The sequence below is a fragment of the Gigantopelta aegis genome, chromosome 12, assembly GCF_016097555.1.
Source record: "Gigantopelta aegis isolate Gae_Host chromosome 12, Gae_host_genome, whole genome shotgun sequence".
NCBI classification, from domain to species: Eukaryota; Metazoa; Mollusca; class Gastropoda; order Neomphalida; family Peltospiridae; genus Gigantopelta; species Gigantopelta aegis.
This window is the reverse complement of record NC_054710.1, coordinates 16,467,910-16,484,603: the sequence shown is the minus strand read 5'-3', so window position 1 is coordinate 16,484,603 and position 16,694 is coordinate 16,467,910. Positions and strand designations below refer to the sequence as shown.

The 16,694-nt window shown below is 39.7% G+C and overlaps 1 protein-coding gene across 1 annotated transcript in view; it reads left to right on the top strand.

The window, feature by feature from the left end:
- Positions 1 to 15,121, top strand: part of LOC121385859 — a 48,846-nt gene extending 33,725 nt beyond the window's left edge. The window contains exons 5-8 of the mRNA XM_041516648.1: positions 3,224 to 3,430; positions 7,546 to 7,685; positions 9,081 to 9,177; positions 14,946 to 15,121. Coding sequence (XP_041372582.1) covers positions 3,224 to 3,430; positions 7,546 to 7,685; positions 9,081 to 9,177; positions 14,946 to 15,121 — 620 coding nt within the window. The remainder of the gene's footprint in view (positions 1 to 3,223; positions 3,431 to 7,545; positions 7,686 to 9,080; positions 9,178 to 14,945) is intronic.
- The last annotated feature ends 1,573 nt before the right edge of the window (positions 15,122 to 16,694 follow it).

Here is a 16,694-nt window from a genome sequence, read left to right as displayed (position 1 = left end):
CTGCTTTTGTTTACACTGTGCATACTGGAGTTGGTCAGGAGCTGACGTCACTTCGCCCCAAGCTAGAGTACCAGACGCTTCGTAAAGAAAAAGAAAATGACTGCTCCCAGTTAGCAGGAATAATCTTGTTTTTTTATTAACACTAAAATTACGCTTTTTTTATGTTAAAGTGTCAGTATGTGTTGGTGGTCCGGGTATGCATCTTTCCAACACATAAAGCTCATGTTTTAGTTTACTCTCCGTTTAATGTTTTTTCTGTCCAGTTTTACACTTCATGGTATTTTATTTTTTTGGTATAGAGTTTATCGTATTTTAGTCCACTTTACAGTTTTCTCTTTTCTTTTCACTTTACAGTTGATGGTCTTTTCTTTTCACTTTACAGTTGATGGTCTTTTCTTTTCACTTTACATTTGATAGTATTTTAGTCCACTTTACACTTGATGGTATTTTAGTCAACTTTACACTTGATGGTCCTTTCTTTCCTCTATACATTTGATGGTCTTTTTCTTTCCTCTTTACAATTAAAGGAATGGTTAACCAAAGCTTTTGGACTGGTATGCATATTCAACGATATATAACGCACATTGTTGCTTAATATCAGCAAGTATATTATTATATTTAATTAATAAACTATTAAATAGTACGGCTATACTATATAACGGGCGCAGCCATTTCGTTCCATGCCAGTGAATACGCCCTCTGGCGAGCTGGTGGTTACGTTACATAGCGTAACGTCAGGAATGTGTCTTAGAACTAGAGAAACAAATCAGCAATAAATATATATTATTTTTCAGTACAAAATAAATCACCATTGTCAAAGTGGCTACACAACAAATGGAAATAATGATACCATGTTTTTGTCCATGCATTAACCTACGTACTGAAATGATACACGCAGTGTTTTCTTAGTTAATTGATATATTCTGTTAGTTGTTTCTTCCTGTGATTCCTGATTGGCAGATGTGTATTTGATTGGTCTAGACACAAAAATACATACTGGTACCGGTATTGTGTAATATTACCTGTCGCCCTTAAAATGGGTAATGGACATGGTTTATTACGGTAATAATTCTGTAAAACTATTGATTAAGTAGACTTTCCATTCTAAAATCACAGAATTGACCAATTATGTAGTCCAAAGAAAAGAAAATTTTCACTTGGTAATCGTGAGTTGTCGTTCTTGCTCCAATGTAGCATACCAATAGGCCTAATAGTGTACATTTTCCTTTGGATATTTAGCAGAGAAAAATACTATAACCCCATTTTGTTTCGTTAATGCAACTTGAAATATATTTAGTTAAATAGTTTATTATATTATCACGTAATTTATGTTGTTTTACAAGCCAGGTTGATCAAAGAGAAGCGCCTTGTCATAAATGACTGCTTTTGTTTACACTGTGCATACTGGAGTTGGTCAGGAGCTGACGTCACTTCGCCCCAAGCTAGAGTACCAGACGCTTCGTAAAGAAAAAGAAAATGACTGCTCCCAGTTAGCAGGAATAATCTTGTTTTTTATTAACACTAAAATTACGCATTTTTTATGTTAAAGTGTCAGTATGTGTTGGTGGTCCGGGTATGCATCTTTCCAACACATAAAGCTCATGTTTTAGTTTACTCTCCGTTTAATGTTTTTTCTGTCCAGTTTACACTTCATGGTATTTTATTTTTTTGGTATAGAGTTTATCGTATTTTAGTCCACTTTACAGTTTCTCTTTTCTTTTCACTTTACAGTTGATGGTCTTTTCTTTTCACTTTACAGTTGATGGTCTTTTCTTTTCACTTTACATTTGATAGTATTTTAGTCCACTTTACACTTGATGGTATTTTAGTCAACTTTACACTTGATGGTCCTTTCTTTCCTCTATACATTTGATGGTCTTTTCTTTCCTCTTTACAATTAAAGGAATGGTTAACCAAAGCTTTTGGACTGGTATGCATATTCAACGATATATAACGCACATTGTTGCTTAATATCAGCAAGTATATTATTATATTTAATTAATAAAACTATTAAATAGTACGGCTATACTATATAACGGGCGCAGCCATTTCGTTCCATGCCAGTGAATACGCCCTCTGGCGAGCTGGTGGTTACGTTACATAGCGTAACGTCAGGAATGTGTCTTAGAACTAGAGAAACAAATCCAGCAATAAATATATATTATTTTTCAGTACAAAATAAATCACCATTGTCAAAGTGGCTACACAACAAATGGAAATAATGATACCATGTTTTGTCCATGCATTAACCTACGTACTGAAATGATACACGCAGTGTTTTCTTAGTTAATTGATATATTCTGTTAGTTGTTTCTTCCTGTGATTCCTGATTGGCAGATGTGTATTTGATTGGTCTAGACACAAAAATACATACTGGTACCGGTATTGTGTAATATTACCTGTCGCCCTTAAAATGGTAATGGACATGGTTTATTACGGTAAATAATTCTGTAAAACTATTGATTAAGTAGACTTTCCATTCTAAAATCACAGAATTGACCAATTATGTAGTCCAAAAGAAAAGAAAATTGTCACTTGGTAATCGTGAGTTGTCGTTCTTGCTCCAATGTAGCATACCAATAGGCCTAATAGTGTACATTTTTCCTTTGGATTATTTAGCAGAGAAAAATACTATAACCCCATTTTGTTTCGTTAATGCAACTTGAAATATATTTAGTTAAATAGTTTATTATATTATCACGTAATTTATGTTGTTTTACAAGCCAGGTTGATCAAAGAGAAGCGCCTTGTCATAAATGACTGCTTTTGTTTACACTGTGCATACTGGAGTTGGTCAGGAGCTGACGTCACTTCGCCCCAAGCTAGAGTACCAGACGCTTCGTAAAGAAAAAGAAAATGACTGCTCCCAGTTAGCAGGAATAATCTTGTTTTTTATTAACACTAAAATTACGCATTTTTTATGTTAAAGTGTCAGTATGTGTTGGTGGTCCGGGTATGCATCTTTCCAACACATAAAGCTCATGTTTTAGTTTACTCTCCGTTTAATGTTTTTTCTGTCCAGTTTACACTTCATGGTATTTAATTTTTTTGGTATACAGTTTATCGTATTTTAGTCCACTTTACAGTTTCTCTTTTCTTTTCACTTTACAGTTGATGGTCTTTTCTTTTCACTTTACAGTTGATGGTCTTTTTTGTCCACTTTACAGTTAATGTTTTTTTCTGTCCACTTTACAGTTGATGGTCTTTTCTTTCCACTTTACAGTCGATGGTGCGTGGTCGGTGTGGAGTCACGCCGACAAGGGTCCCTGTTCGGTTTCCTGTGGCGGAGGAGCACGAAAAGTCATGCTGGTACGCTCCTGTGATAACCCGCTGCCTCAAAATGGCGGCCAGAATTGCAGTGGACCCCACTCCCGGTCAAAAATATTGTTAGGATGCAATCTGCAGTGCTGTGACACAAGTTTGCTCAGTGGTATGTGCGTGTGGGCAGTACGTTTGTAATTTTCCATCAAATAACGGTTCAAGTACGTCTCTCGTGTACCCAACCTTTAACTTCGCTAGAGAGTTCTGTCTATGACTAAGAAAGTCGGGGGGGGGGGGGGGGGGTGGGTTATGTTTTAAAGGCATGATCTCTCAGCATTTTTTTTCTTCTAAACACCACAAAACAACACAAAGATACAAATATTTTTTGGACATTAAAAAGATGGATGATGATGAGATGAATGGTGAAGCCGCAGTATTTCCATTTCGGTATGAGACTCCTTGACAGGGTCGGCTCCACACATGCTGTTAGTTGAGCTATCTCGGTATACAGTGTATAATGGGTAATCATCCTCCATGTGGAGGCAATCACTCAGAAGACACACACATAATCACACATGTGAAATGGGTGAAACTAACTATGTGATTTTAGACCTGCGAAGTGGGTGAAACCCAGTGTATATGGTCTTAGACACGTGGAATGGGTGAAACTCAATGTATGTGGTCTTAGACTTGTGAAGTGGGTGAAATTCAATGTATGTGGTCTTAGACCCATGGAATGGGTGAAACTCAATGTATGTGGTCTTAGACCCGCGAAGTGTCTGAAACTCAGTGTATGTGGTCTTAGACCCGTGAAGTGGGTGAAACTCAGTGTATATGATCTTAGACCAGTAAACTGGGTGAAACTCAGTGCATGTGGTCTTAGACCCGTGAAGTTGGTGAAACTCAATGTATGTGGTCTTAGACCCGTGAAGTGGGTGAAACTCAATGTATGTGGTCTTAGACCCGTGAAGTGGGTGAAACTCAATGCATGTGGTCTTAGACACGTGAAGTGGGTGAAACTCAATGTATGTGGTCTTAGACCCGTGAAGTGGATGAAACTTAGTGTATGTGGGCTTAGACTTGTGAAGTGGGTGAAACTCAATGCATGTGGTCTTAGACTTGTGAACTGGGTGACACGCAAAGTATGTGGTCTTAGACCCGTGGAATGGGTGAAACTCAATGCCTGTGGTCTTAGACCCGTGAAGTGGGTGAAAGTCAATGTATGTAGTGTTAGACCTGTGGAATGAGTGAAACTCAATGTATGTGGTTTTAGACCTGTGAAGTGGGTGAAACTCAATGTATGTGGTCTTAGACCAGTGAAGTGGGTGAAACTCAGTGTATGTGGTCTTAGACCCGTGAAGTGGATGAAACTCAATGTATATGGTCTTAGACCCGAGAAGTGGGTGAAGTGGGTCTTACATCTCATTGAGCACAGCGATCCAGTCACTCTAGGATCTATGCTGTGTCTTTACATTATTATATAAATTTTGTTCTTAATGTACATAATACTTCCATTTACTTAACTTTTCCGACACTCAATAGCTGGGATTTTCGTTAAACATTAATTCATTCATTCACTATGGGATGGTGTCGGTACTGGAATGGGAAAATCCCCCATTGCCTCAGGTGGGATACGAACCCAGTACCTACCAGCCTCAAGTTTGATGGCTAACCCACTACATCACCGAAGCCGGTTGGTCTTTCAACAATTGACACACTAACGGCAAAACCCCTCCGATTACGTCACACAAAATATACAATGTACACATGTACATTTCTACTCGCTGTCTACCATGAGCCCTTTTGCAAACAAAGTTTGTTTTGTTTAACGACACCACTAGAGCACATTGATATATTAATCATCGGCTATTGGATGTAAAACATTTGGTAATTTTGACATATAGTCTTAGAGAGGAAACCCGTTACATTAGTAGCAAGGGATCATCACTCACAGACATGATAAAGCATTCTACGGCCGTTGCTATGCCAGTAGTGGTGCACTAGCTGGGACGAGAAATAGCCCAAGTTGGCCCACCGACGGAAACATTTCAAAGGCTAAACCTTTGTGAACTAATGGATAAATGAACGAATGAATGAATGAATAAACAAATTAAAACAACTAACAAACAACAACATCAACAACAACAACAACAACAACAACAACAACAACACAAACGCATTGAAACATTGAAATAATAAAAACCAGTGGGAGACAATTATTTAATACAAACCAGTGTAAGATATTACTCGTGTCATAACAATTACTCATTATCTAACTAGTTTAATATTGGTACGCGCAGACTGGTGTGATAGTGGGTTTTTTTTTAATTTGAATGACTTCGGTATTCAAATGACGCCACTTTGCATCTCCTTGCAATAAAATAAATAAACTGGGTGAATGCCTAGGTACGGCGGAGCAGGGGGAGGGAGATTGGGGGGGGGGGGGCTTTCGCTTTATTCCATATAAACATTCCACATTTGGAACTGGATGCAAACTATGTAATACGTGTACAAGCATAGTACAGACAAACAGGATACTAAACCAATTATCGGTTTATACATGAATAATAATAAACAAGTTTACACACTGCAAGTGTACAAGCAGGATCATGGTTTCGCATATGAATTGTTCATGCAAGACATCATTTTAAATGTGTTATTATGTAAAAGTTAAATATTCATATAGTTTAGAGCGTGGAGTATTATATTTCACACATTATTATGATGTGATGACATTCATCTTCAGTCAGATTGTACTGATTACATAATCATATGTTTAAGGATTGTTTGTTATTTATTTTACGTTCACCGGGGTATAAACAAAACAAATCATTCGTAAACTGAATCGGCGAAGCCGTTCTCACAAAAGTTTACGGATTAAAAAAAATATTTCATACTCAGGTGGACATAAAAGAAATAACAGATAATACTTATAATTAAATTTGAAACATACCTTCTAATAATAACATTAAAAGTTCATATTTTATTTTTCAAAAAACATTTTAATTTTTTTTTTTTTTTTTTTGGGGGGGGGGGGTGGTTATAAAGCAAATATAAAGCAAAATATCTGAAAGGTGGTGGGAGGCACATGCCCCCCCTTGTCCCCACGCTTCCTACGCCATTGGGTATTACGAAGATGACGTTCACTGCTGGGCACTGGCGTAGTCAGGATTTTATATGGGGGGCTTTGGGGGGGGGGGGGGGGGCACACTATAGTCCACAGGGAAATTCCTTTTTCTTCTACTATGGAATTTACTACAAGTTTTGTATTCCTAAGCCGATTGTCTTTTAAATTGCACACAAAAAGCAAAAAATGTTTTAAAGGTCTACATTTATCAAAAACGTAATTCGTTTGGTATCTACGTATACCTTTTACAATATATATGAAGTATCAATAAAATAAATTTAAAATGTTTACCCGTTTTTAATATATTCGCAAATAAAAGGTGCATATAAAAGATCCCTTGCTGCTAATCGAAAAGAGTAGCCCATGTAGTGGCGACAGCGGGTTTCCTCTCTGAGTATCTGTGTGGTCCTTAACCATATGTCTGACGCCGTATAACCGGAAATAACATGTGTTGACTGCGTCCTTACATAAAACATTTCCTTTCTTCCTTCCTTCCTCCCTGAAATGGTTGTAAAGTGGTAGCAACGGCCCCGAGTTGTGACAATATTAATAAAATCATGTTTGTAGCAAAAAAACAAAACCCTCTACAAAAAACAAAAAGATTAATACAATAAATAAATCGTTAGGTACCTTTTCCACACCACCGCCCCCACAGGTCTAACTTAAAATAACCCTCTTTAATGTTGATACTATTATTAATAGTAATATTTAATTCTGGTCAGAATGAAAAGTAAAACCTTAGGACCTACCATTTATCAAGTCGCGTTCCAAAATTGCGAAATCTCACGTGATCTCTTGTTGGAGAATTCCACGCTTGCGATACACCAGTGATAATCGAGATCGGTGCAAGCCCGTCAAAAGTGTCCCACTTTCGAAATACAGGGTTTATTGTTGACTTGGATAAGCTAGCGTAGTGAAACCAATGCGAAGTGCGGCGTCTTATATGCACCAAACGTAATTGGATTTTTTGTTCTATATGCTTAAATAATAAAACTATTCCAGGGACTGCAGCTTTAAAACAATAACGCTTAGTAAGACAAATTACCAATATAAAAAGACGTCATCAGGTATGATGTTCCCTGACGACATAATTTTTATATTCATCGAGAATTTAATTATAGCTATTTGGTTAATAAAATGATCGTTTATTGTTTCAGATAAGGTCTACGTCTCTAACTGCAGTGACGTCATAGAACACCATATTACTACCAGTGGGGTGTTCACGATCCAACCACGTGACTCTGGGTTACCACTCCGTGCATACTGTGACATAGAGGACAACAAAAAGGCTTGGCTGGTAAGACGTTACAAGGCATACGATTTGAATTTTTCAGACAACCTATATGTCGTTCGTGTGGTTTTAGTGTTTACACGAACGATCTTCTTCAGTAGTTAAAATCATATGAAAAAGTTAATGGACAACGATAATCAAACGAGAATATACTGTTTGTGTGCTAGGACTAACAGGAAAGCTGCCAGGCGAAAATAAAAATTTAGTTTGTTTGTCCTAACCCAATTGACTTGGAATAGCGGTGAGAGAGATTTTCATGACACCCTTCTATTATTATTTTTTAAATTTATTTTAAACGTATTTTGTTTTTGCATGCAGTGTTCCAAAACATTGATGATATTAACCAACAAACGTTTGTTTGGATTTTCTAACGAGTGATTACAGCTTTTACATGAACGATCCGTCGTTTATGCTGACAGACGAACGACAAAATCATTAATGCAAAACTTTATGCCTTGCGTTCTGCCCCCTCCCCCCCCCCCCCCCCCCCCCCCCCCCCCCCCCCCCCCACCACCACTCAGTGGACCCATATATGCATTCCAGTTGCAACTACTGTTCCACGGGTAGTATATCAAATATCAACGCCAAATTTCTTCTCTTTTTAACTCTGTTTTCTTATTATGTCCGATGTTATATGACCGGAGTACGCCGCCATTCTTCATTTGTTTACCAACGTCATGGACTGTGCGTGCGTGCGTGTGATCATCTCTTTCGGCATCATGGAGTCCGCGCGCTATAACACCCACCCAATCACCCCGCCCACCTTCAAATTCGTGAATTCAACCCGGTCATGAATGCTTCATCTACCCAGTCAAGAAGGCTTCATCTACACATCAGACAGAAGATGTCTTCTTTTTGAACCCAGATTTGACAACCAAATCATCCACTGCAGTTAACACAACCGAAACTTATTACTACCTATGACGTATTATACGGTGATGGTGCAAGCGTAAGCGCCGTAAATATGTTTTACTCAGAAGACATTTACATTTCTTTCGCTCATTAAATACGTTTTGAAACAGCTTGTAAAACAAATGGTATTTATAAAATCTCTATGTGCATATTACCAGGGCCGTAATTAGTTTGTTTTGTTTTGTTAGTTTGTTTGGGTTTGTTTGTTTGTTTGGCGGTGTTTTTTTTCTTTTGTTTTGTTGTTGTTTTTTGTTTGTTTTTTTCTTGTTGTTTTTTGTTTTGTTTTGTTGGGTTTTTTTTTTTTTTTTTTTTTTTGGGGGGGGGGGGGGGGGACAGATGAATTCTTTGAATGAACGAGCATGGAAGGGTAAAAAAAAACTCGGGGGCCCAGGGGCATGCCCCTCAGGAAATTTTGAAATCTAGAGGCTCTGTTTACCATTTTACAATCCTTTCAAATGAATTGAGATTTTCTTTAAAATATTGTAACAGGTGATTCAGCGAAAGAGCAACGGGTCGTTGAATTTCAACAAAACCTGGTACGAATACGCAGACGGATTCGGCGAAATTGATTCCGATTACTGGCTTGGTAATATTAGCGTTTCTTTCGAGGTTTTCATTTTAATTTTGTATTGTAGTGTATTATTTGTATTTATATATATATATATATAGTTAGCTAGTTTAAGCAGTCTGGAGAGAGAGAGAGAGAGAGAGAGAGAGAGAGAGAGAGAGAGAGAGAGAGAGAGAGAGAGAGAGAGAGAGAGAGAGAGAGAGAGTAATAGTCTACGGGGTGGGGTCAGGGGACAAAACAAAGCATAAAAATAACACAGTAGACAGCTTATACTCAAGTTCGGATTCAGTGGGAGTGTGCTGGGGTAGGCTTTGCGTGTATTGTACTTTCGAAGTGCATCGAAAAATACAAAAGAAAATTGGATGTCCAAAACCATATTGAAACGTCATCATATTGTCAGTTATTTTCCCGTCCATAACATACGGAAACTATTGCAAAAGACTTCGGCAAGGTTCACACATCTTTCAATATTTTTTCAAACGTTTGTCTTCAAATAAACACATTAATGATAGATATCATTTATATCCTCCAAAAACGAAGATTGTGAAGTAGTTACAGTAGCAATATTAGTTGAAACAAATATAGTTAGAAGAACACATATTTCATTTTCTTTCGTCTTTATCTTTAAAATAATCCAGCTTCCGTAATTATGTAATTTTCTGCGTTAAATCGATGCACGACCGGTATAATTGCTAGTAGCAGACGTAAACATAAAAATTGTATTCGGAAAAAACACCATGAAATGGTCTATTTATTATATACATATTACCTAATATCTATCGCTTATCGTATCGAAAACACGTAACACCATGATATATTTCTTCCTATGAAACCTTTCCAGAAAATTTACTTGACCATCGACTTTTAAAAAGAAATTTAAATAAAATTTATCATTATTAACATTTCTTTAACAATACTGCAGTACAAACATACCGCCAAAGCATCCGTCCGTAGTTTACTGGTGCATGTTCCGCATCCAGACACTGGACACTGTGAATCCCTAGACTTCTTACCATTTCTTCCCTTTTCACTTGCAGACCCCGTTCTTTTCCCCCCCATGGGTGATTGGTCTGGAATGGGATGGAACGGGTCCGGGGGATCTAAACCCTGGCGGAAACCTGGACGAGCCAGGCCTGGGCAAAAACAGTGATGGCGGAAGAGGGACCAGGCCTGGGCGGAGTTGGCACCGAACTCCCCCTAGTACTGGGTGAAAACCAAACTGGTATGGAGCCCCCTCCTTCCAACATCTTCATCTCATCGTCGGAAGGAACGAGATAAAGGGGATAAAACTCCACCAATGCATCATCCCCAAAATCCCCCTTCCTCTTCTCCGGGTTGGAAAACTGGAGGGGGAGAACCTGGCCGCGGGTCCCGTGGCAACATTGCCAGAAAAGGGGGGCTTTCCTTTAGGGTAGAGGTGGCGTTATCTTCGTAAGGCGAAATCACCTTCTTGGTGTCAGCCGACCTTTTTTTTATCACTTTAACCTTCACCACCATTGGTGACTGACCAACTACTCAGAAAATCATAGAAATGGGGTTTTCCCCAACAGTCAGTGTACCTGCCTGTAAATCCAACTTGACATTACACACTCTTAAAAAGTCTAAGCCCAACAACATATCCTCGATTGGGGCTACATACATTTTGGATTGAAAGTGGATATCTCCCAGTGTCAATTTCATGGGACAAACAATGATCCCCTCCATTTTCATTTCCCTGCCTGCGGTATTCAAAGTTACATTCCGAATAACCTTAGGCTTGGTCACCATGCTGTCATAGACCCGGTCAGCAATGGTGTTAACCTCGGCCACCATGTCTACTGTGGCGTTTACAGAACACCCATTCACAATGACGGGTACTGAGAACATAGGCCCAGCACGTAGATGTTTAAGTCTGATAACTGGCGTTGCCTCCCCTTCTCTGTCCCTACAACCTCCCCTTCTCTGTCCCTACAGCCTCCCCCACTATCTGTCCTTCCATTGGACAGCTCTCTGGAGACTCTCCCCTCCCCAAGTCGGGAGGTACTGTTACCTTCCTTTCTTCCACCACTACATTTTTCATATCTGGAACATCACCTCTATCCCCTGGTTCATCACCTCGACTACCACTGTCGAAAATGACCCCTCTTTTGCAGCCACCATTCCCGTCGTCTCAACTGCCACGCTGATGTTTTCCACAGCCACCCCTTTTCTGGGTCCTACCTTTACTACGTCAACAGTCCCTATGACTACCTCCTCCTCCTGGTTACCCCCTATCGTAACCCTATCTTGGCTATTTTCCACCAAGGTTATCCAATTTTCGACAGTCTGAGCTACATGTGCCCCTTTTGGTGCTAGCCGTTCCAGTTCAGCCACCTCACCCGTTGCCCCTGCTGTCACGCACACATTTTCTGCAGCCACTTCCATTTCTGGTGTTACCCCTGCGACGTCGACAGTCTTTGCAATCACCACCTCTGGGGCCGTACTCGTCTCCTGGTCACACCATGTAACCCTATCCTGGCTGCTATCCCCCAAGGCTACCTCGAATTTAATGTTTTGACCCATATCCCCTCCCCCACGGATCTGGTCTTCGGGCATGATAATGATACAATGATCCCTCTGTAAAGTTGGCTTCTGGGTGGACGCCGACCACTGGCATGCACATACCTCTACTCACACCCCGACTTAAAGATATTTCCCTGCAGAACTGCCAGCCACCCCTCTGGTGCCAACAGCCCTGCACCCGGTACCCGACGGTACCATATCTGCTAGAGGCCGTCCATTATTTCTCCCTTGGACTGGGTTAAGGCCTACTGACCCAGTCCCTTCCCGTTTAATAACGTGTCCCTCTCCACTGTGGACACTCCGTTCGAAAATGTCCCAACTCATTATAAAGATAACACCTAGGAGGCAGTCGTTCCATCCCCTGTTGTGAAGAAGAACCCTCCCTTCTACCCACTGAAGGTGACCTATCCCTAGGTTGGAACTGCCCCCTGTTGATATTACCAAAACGTGACCTGCCCCTTTATCTCTGCTATTTCCATCACCAGGTGTTCCACCATGTTTTCCAGTCTCTCCATAGCAGAGTGTGTGTGTGGGGGGGGGGGGGGGGGGGGGGGGATAAGGGCATAATATTAACTGGCTTTACCCTGTAATGAAAAACAAAGTTTGCACCGCTGGGGGGGGGGGGGGGGGGGGGTCAGTTCGCACACTCAGCCATGTACCGGTATTGAAATTTGGTCGCAAAGGCCTTCCAACTACTTTTGCCGTCATATTCCACTTTCTTGTTGAAGTGAAACAATCTTTTGCTCCGGCACACCCCCCTCTTACTGGGAACCTACCCGCCGGATGAAAGTTAAATCCACCCTGTCTACATCACCCCCTCCTTGGCGATATGGGAAATGACCCTTAATCATAGACACACACACACACACACACACACACACCCCACCCCCCCCCCCCCCCCCCCCCCCCCCCCCACCCCGTGGGTGAATGGTGCAACCACCTCATCGGGGGTTAAATCCCTCCCGGTAAGAAATGGGACTACTCCTGGTCTGAGTACCCCCTCCCCCCGGTATGAAATTAGACCACCCATGTCTGGGTAACCACCCTCCGAGGACTGGCCGAAATCGCCTCTGTTCAGATTGTCCCCCTCAGGGCATGAAACAGTACCACCCCTGTTCGGGTAACTACCCTCTGGGTTAGAATCAAGACTACCCCTGGCCAGGTTACCCCCCCTCTGGGCATGGAAAAGTACCACCCCCGTTCGGGTAACCCCCTCTGAATAGGAATCAAGATCACCCCTGGTCGAGTTACCCCCCCCCCCCCTCCCCTATGGGATAAAAACCAAACTGCCCCTATTGGCATTTGTCCCCTCCCCCGGATGAGTGCTAAGACCACCCCTCAGTGGTGTCCCCCTCTTTTACAGACTGGACCCCGTGCTTACCGAATACCTAGAATTCCTCTCTACGTACCCAGAACTAGGAGGGGTCAGCATGGAAATATGTTGTACCTCTTGCGGGCTGATATGCAAATCCGGGGGGTGATTTCCCCCCATCGCGCCATCATGGAATGACATACCGGGAACTGAGTTTTATAAGAACCCCGTTCCCAGAAAGAACAAGTATTTCGGACTATGAGATAAATATATTTATTTCTGTGCACCGGAGCCTTACTGTAAATTCAAGAATTAAATTTTAAATCCTCCCCCAAATGAAAAAAATTAGTACGGCGTTGTCAGTCCGAAATACGACAACAATATCGGTGAAAAATCAATAATCAACACTAATTAATAAACAATGAATGAAAAACTCCGATTACTTTTAAAAAAAATTAAATTAAATTTCTTTGAAAGTTATCAAAAAAAAAGAAATTGTTTTATTAAAAATCCAATATGGCGGCCCATAGTCATCATATCTTGTCAATGTATACAGTGATTGCTGGATAAATAGGGAATAACTGGTTACTGTCTTAAGATATCGGCTTTATCCTGCGAAGGTTAGAATAGCGAATACAGCGAGGCTCGAAACTAATTCATACATAAATATACAAGTTTTGTATTGTTATTGCAAAACTAAATGTTATTTGTATTTACTGTACTTCAACAAATATTTAAAGAGTATGTTTGTTGAAAATCTACTCTGAAATACTCGAGTCGAGTCGGGGTTATGTCACGTGGCCTATATGTTTGGTCAGTGACCGAACATATAGAGATTTATCTAGTCATCATATCTTGCCAATGTATACAGTGATTGCTGGATAAATCTCTATAATTTCGGTCACTGACCAAAAATATAGGTCAATAAACATACTTAGATTTTAAAAATGGGTTTAAGTGACAGACTGTAACTAGCGTCTTACAAAGAATGATGTCATGCATCTTGTATGACATCATACGGCAAAAGCCTTGCTAGGTTGACAATACTCGATTTGCGTACACAAAATTGGAATAAATAATTATTTTTCCGAATATTGCAGGATAAAAGAAATAACTGTTTACTGTCTTAAGATATCGGCTTTATCCTGCTCAGGTCAAATAGCGAATGCAGCTCGCCAGCACCTCGCTACATTCGCCATTCTAACCTTCGCAGGATAAAGCCGATATCTTAAGACAGTAACCAGATATTCCCTATTAATTTAGTCATCACACCTTGCCAATGTATACAGTAATTGCTGGATAAATATAAATATTTTGTGCATTTCAATTTTTATAAACCTGTATCTAATGACCGCTCATTTCAATTTGAACTTTTTATGGTTCTGCTATTCGAACTCACTACTGACAGAACTTATTCATTGTAAACAAGTACAACTAACGCTTTAGCACACGAGGCCAAACATCTGCATCATGAAATAAACATGTAATTTAAGCCTTATAAACCTGATTCTAGTTATGGTAATATATTCTAGCGGAACACAGTGAAGATTTCGGAAATCAGATATTACACTTTTAGCACGTGCACACGCTTAATTCCAGCCATCCACTGCTGAGGATTTCCCGACCTAATCGTTCAGGTTAGGTCCAAAAGGATCCTATGGTTTTGTGTTATTAGTTTTATTAATATTCTTGTTATTTTAGCCATTAATTTTATTAAAAAGAGAGATAAAATACAAATTAATTAAGCACCCACGTAATTTCTTTTAATGAATAATGGATTAAGTTGGAGAATGCACACTAAAGTGTAGATTAATAAAAATAATTAATTCGCCCATATGGGGCTCGTAAGTTATTTTCACGTATTTACACCCCATCGTACATTCTCCATTACGTAATGTTGTTTAACACCGTCGTTTTCTTTGTTTTACTCCAGGTAACAATGCCATTCATCGCATCACCAAACAAGGTCAGTACGAGCTGCAGATCGATCTGGAAACCAACACAGCAGAGAGGAAACACGTCACGTACGATACGTTTTACGTTGCTGGGGAAAATCTTTCTTTTAAACTCAAAGTGATCGGTTTCCATGGAGATATAAGTAAGTTATAACATTTCAAATATTTTTAATTATCCATATTACTGTTAAATAGGTCTTTATAAACTCTAAAAAAATCCCTCCCCCTCGCTACACCACTGACAATGATCATAAGGGTCTGTGGCGGATCTATGGTGGGGCAGTACCCGTAAATGTTGCGACAGTTATATATATATCCCGTTGGTTCAAACCCCCTCAGGTATCGAGAAAGTGTTTGACCTAACGAGTAGTTCGACTGAACCATTTGGTCAACATCCGATATTTCCGTAACTTCAGATGACAGCTGATTAACTCGCCCATTGTTTCATTTAAAACGGGTTTTGTTGACGTTTTCAAAGTAACGCTTCACGCCAAGGCCAGTTTGGCACTGATTCTTTGATTGGTATCACAGTTCATCAAACAGGTACCGTAACACTAGCTGTACTTGAAAGATCATTACCGATGGTAAAGAAAGGATTGCATGGCTATTGTCACAATTCTCCGCCTAAAAAATTAATCCAAATGTTGTAATAACCAACTGCGCAAGCATAGCAATTGTTGGTCCTTTTTAGTGGTTTTTCATTTGATATTTGATGGGTCAACATTTCGAGGGAAATCAAGTTAATAACACAGACGGGACCGATAATTTAGTTCGAGCGAAGGCTTACAGTCGACCCTGTGCGTGTTCGACCATTCAGCAGTTAATATAAGAGTTTACCGAACAAAAAACTCAGGACTTCGTTTTTGATTCGAGCGTTGCGGTGTGTTGACCCTTCCGAGGTCGTTCGAACGAGATTCTATATATATATATATATATATATATATATATATACATATACATATACATATACATATACATATACATATACATATACATATACATATACATATACATATACATATACATATACATATACATATACATATACATATATACATACATACATACATACATATATATATACATATACAGAGAGAGAGAGAGAGAGAGAGAGAGAGAGAGAGAGAGAGAGAGAGAGAGAGAGAGAGAGAGGTAGGGTGGGGGGTACGCAGGAAATCCCAGGAATCACTTAGAGAACGTTTGTAGCCTTAGACCACATGTTATTGCCCCTCCCTCAAATGGATTTTCTGGATCCGTCACTGAACATCATCATCACACCACCGTCACCATCATAACGATCGACATGTATACATGTGTACAGACATTAGTTTTTGACGGGCGCAAGTGCTATCACGCCCGTGAACCCCCGTCAACTAAATCATCTCTGTGTGTGTGTGTGTGTGTGTGTGTGTGTGTGTGTGTGTGTGTGTGTGTGTGTGTGTGTGTGTTTTTATGGGTTGCTATGATTCGAGGTAGTATAATAAATGACATGATAACTATAGTACACCGATAATGAAAGTTAATCCTGTTTGTTAAAATATATATTTATAAAAATTGTAGTAAGATATATTTGGGTACAAAACAATAGATGTTGACATTTTCTCTGTTATGACATTATTATTTTTATTTTAAACAGAGAATTTGCAGGTACATAGCATGTATATTATAATATGATAAATGTGATAACCCTGTGCCATGTGGTTGTAACACTTTTAATTTCTTTTTAG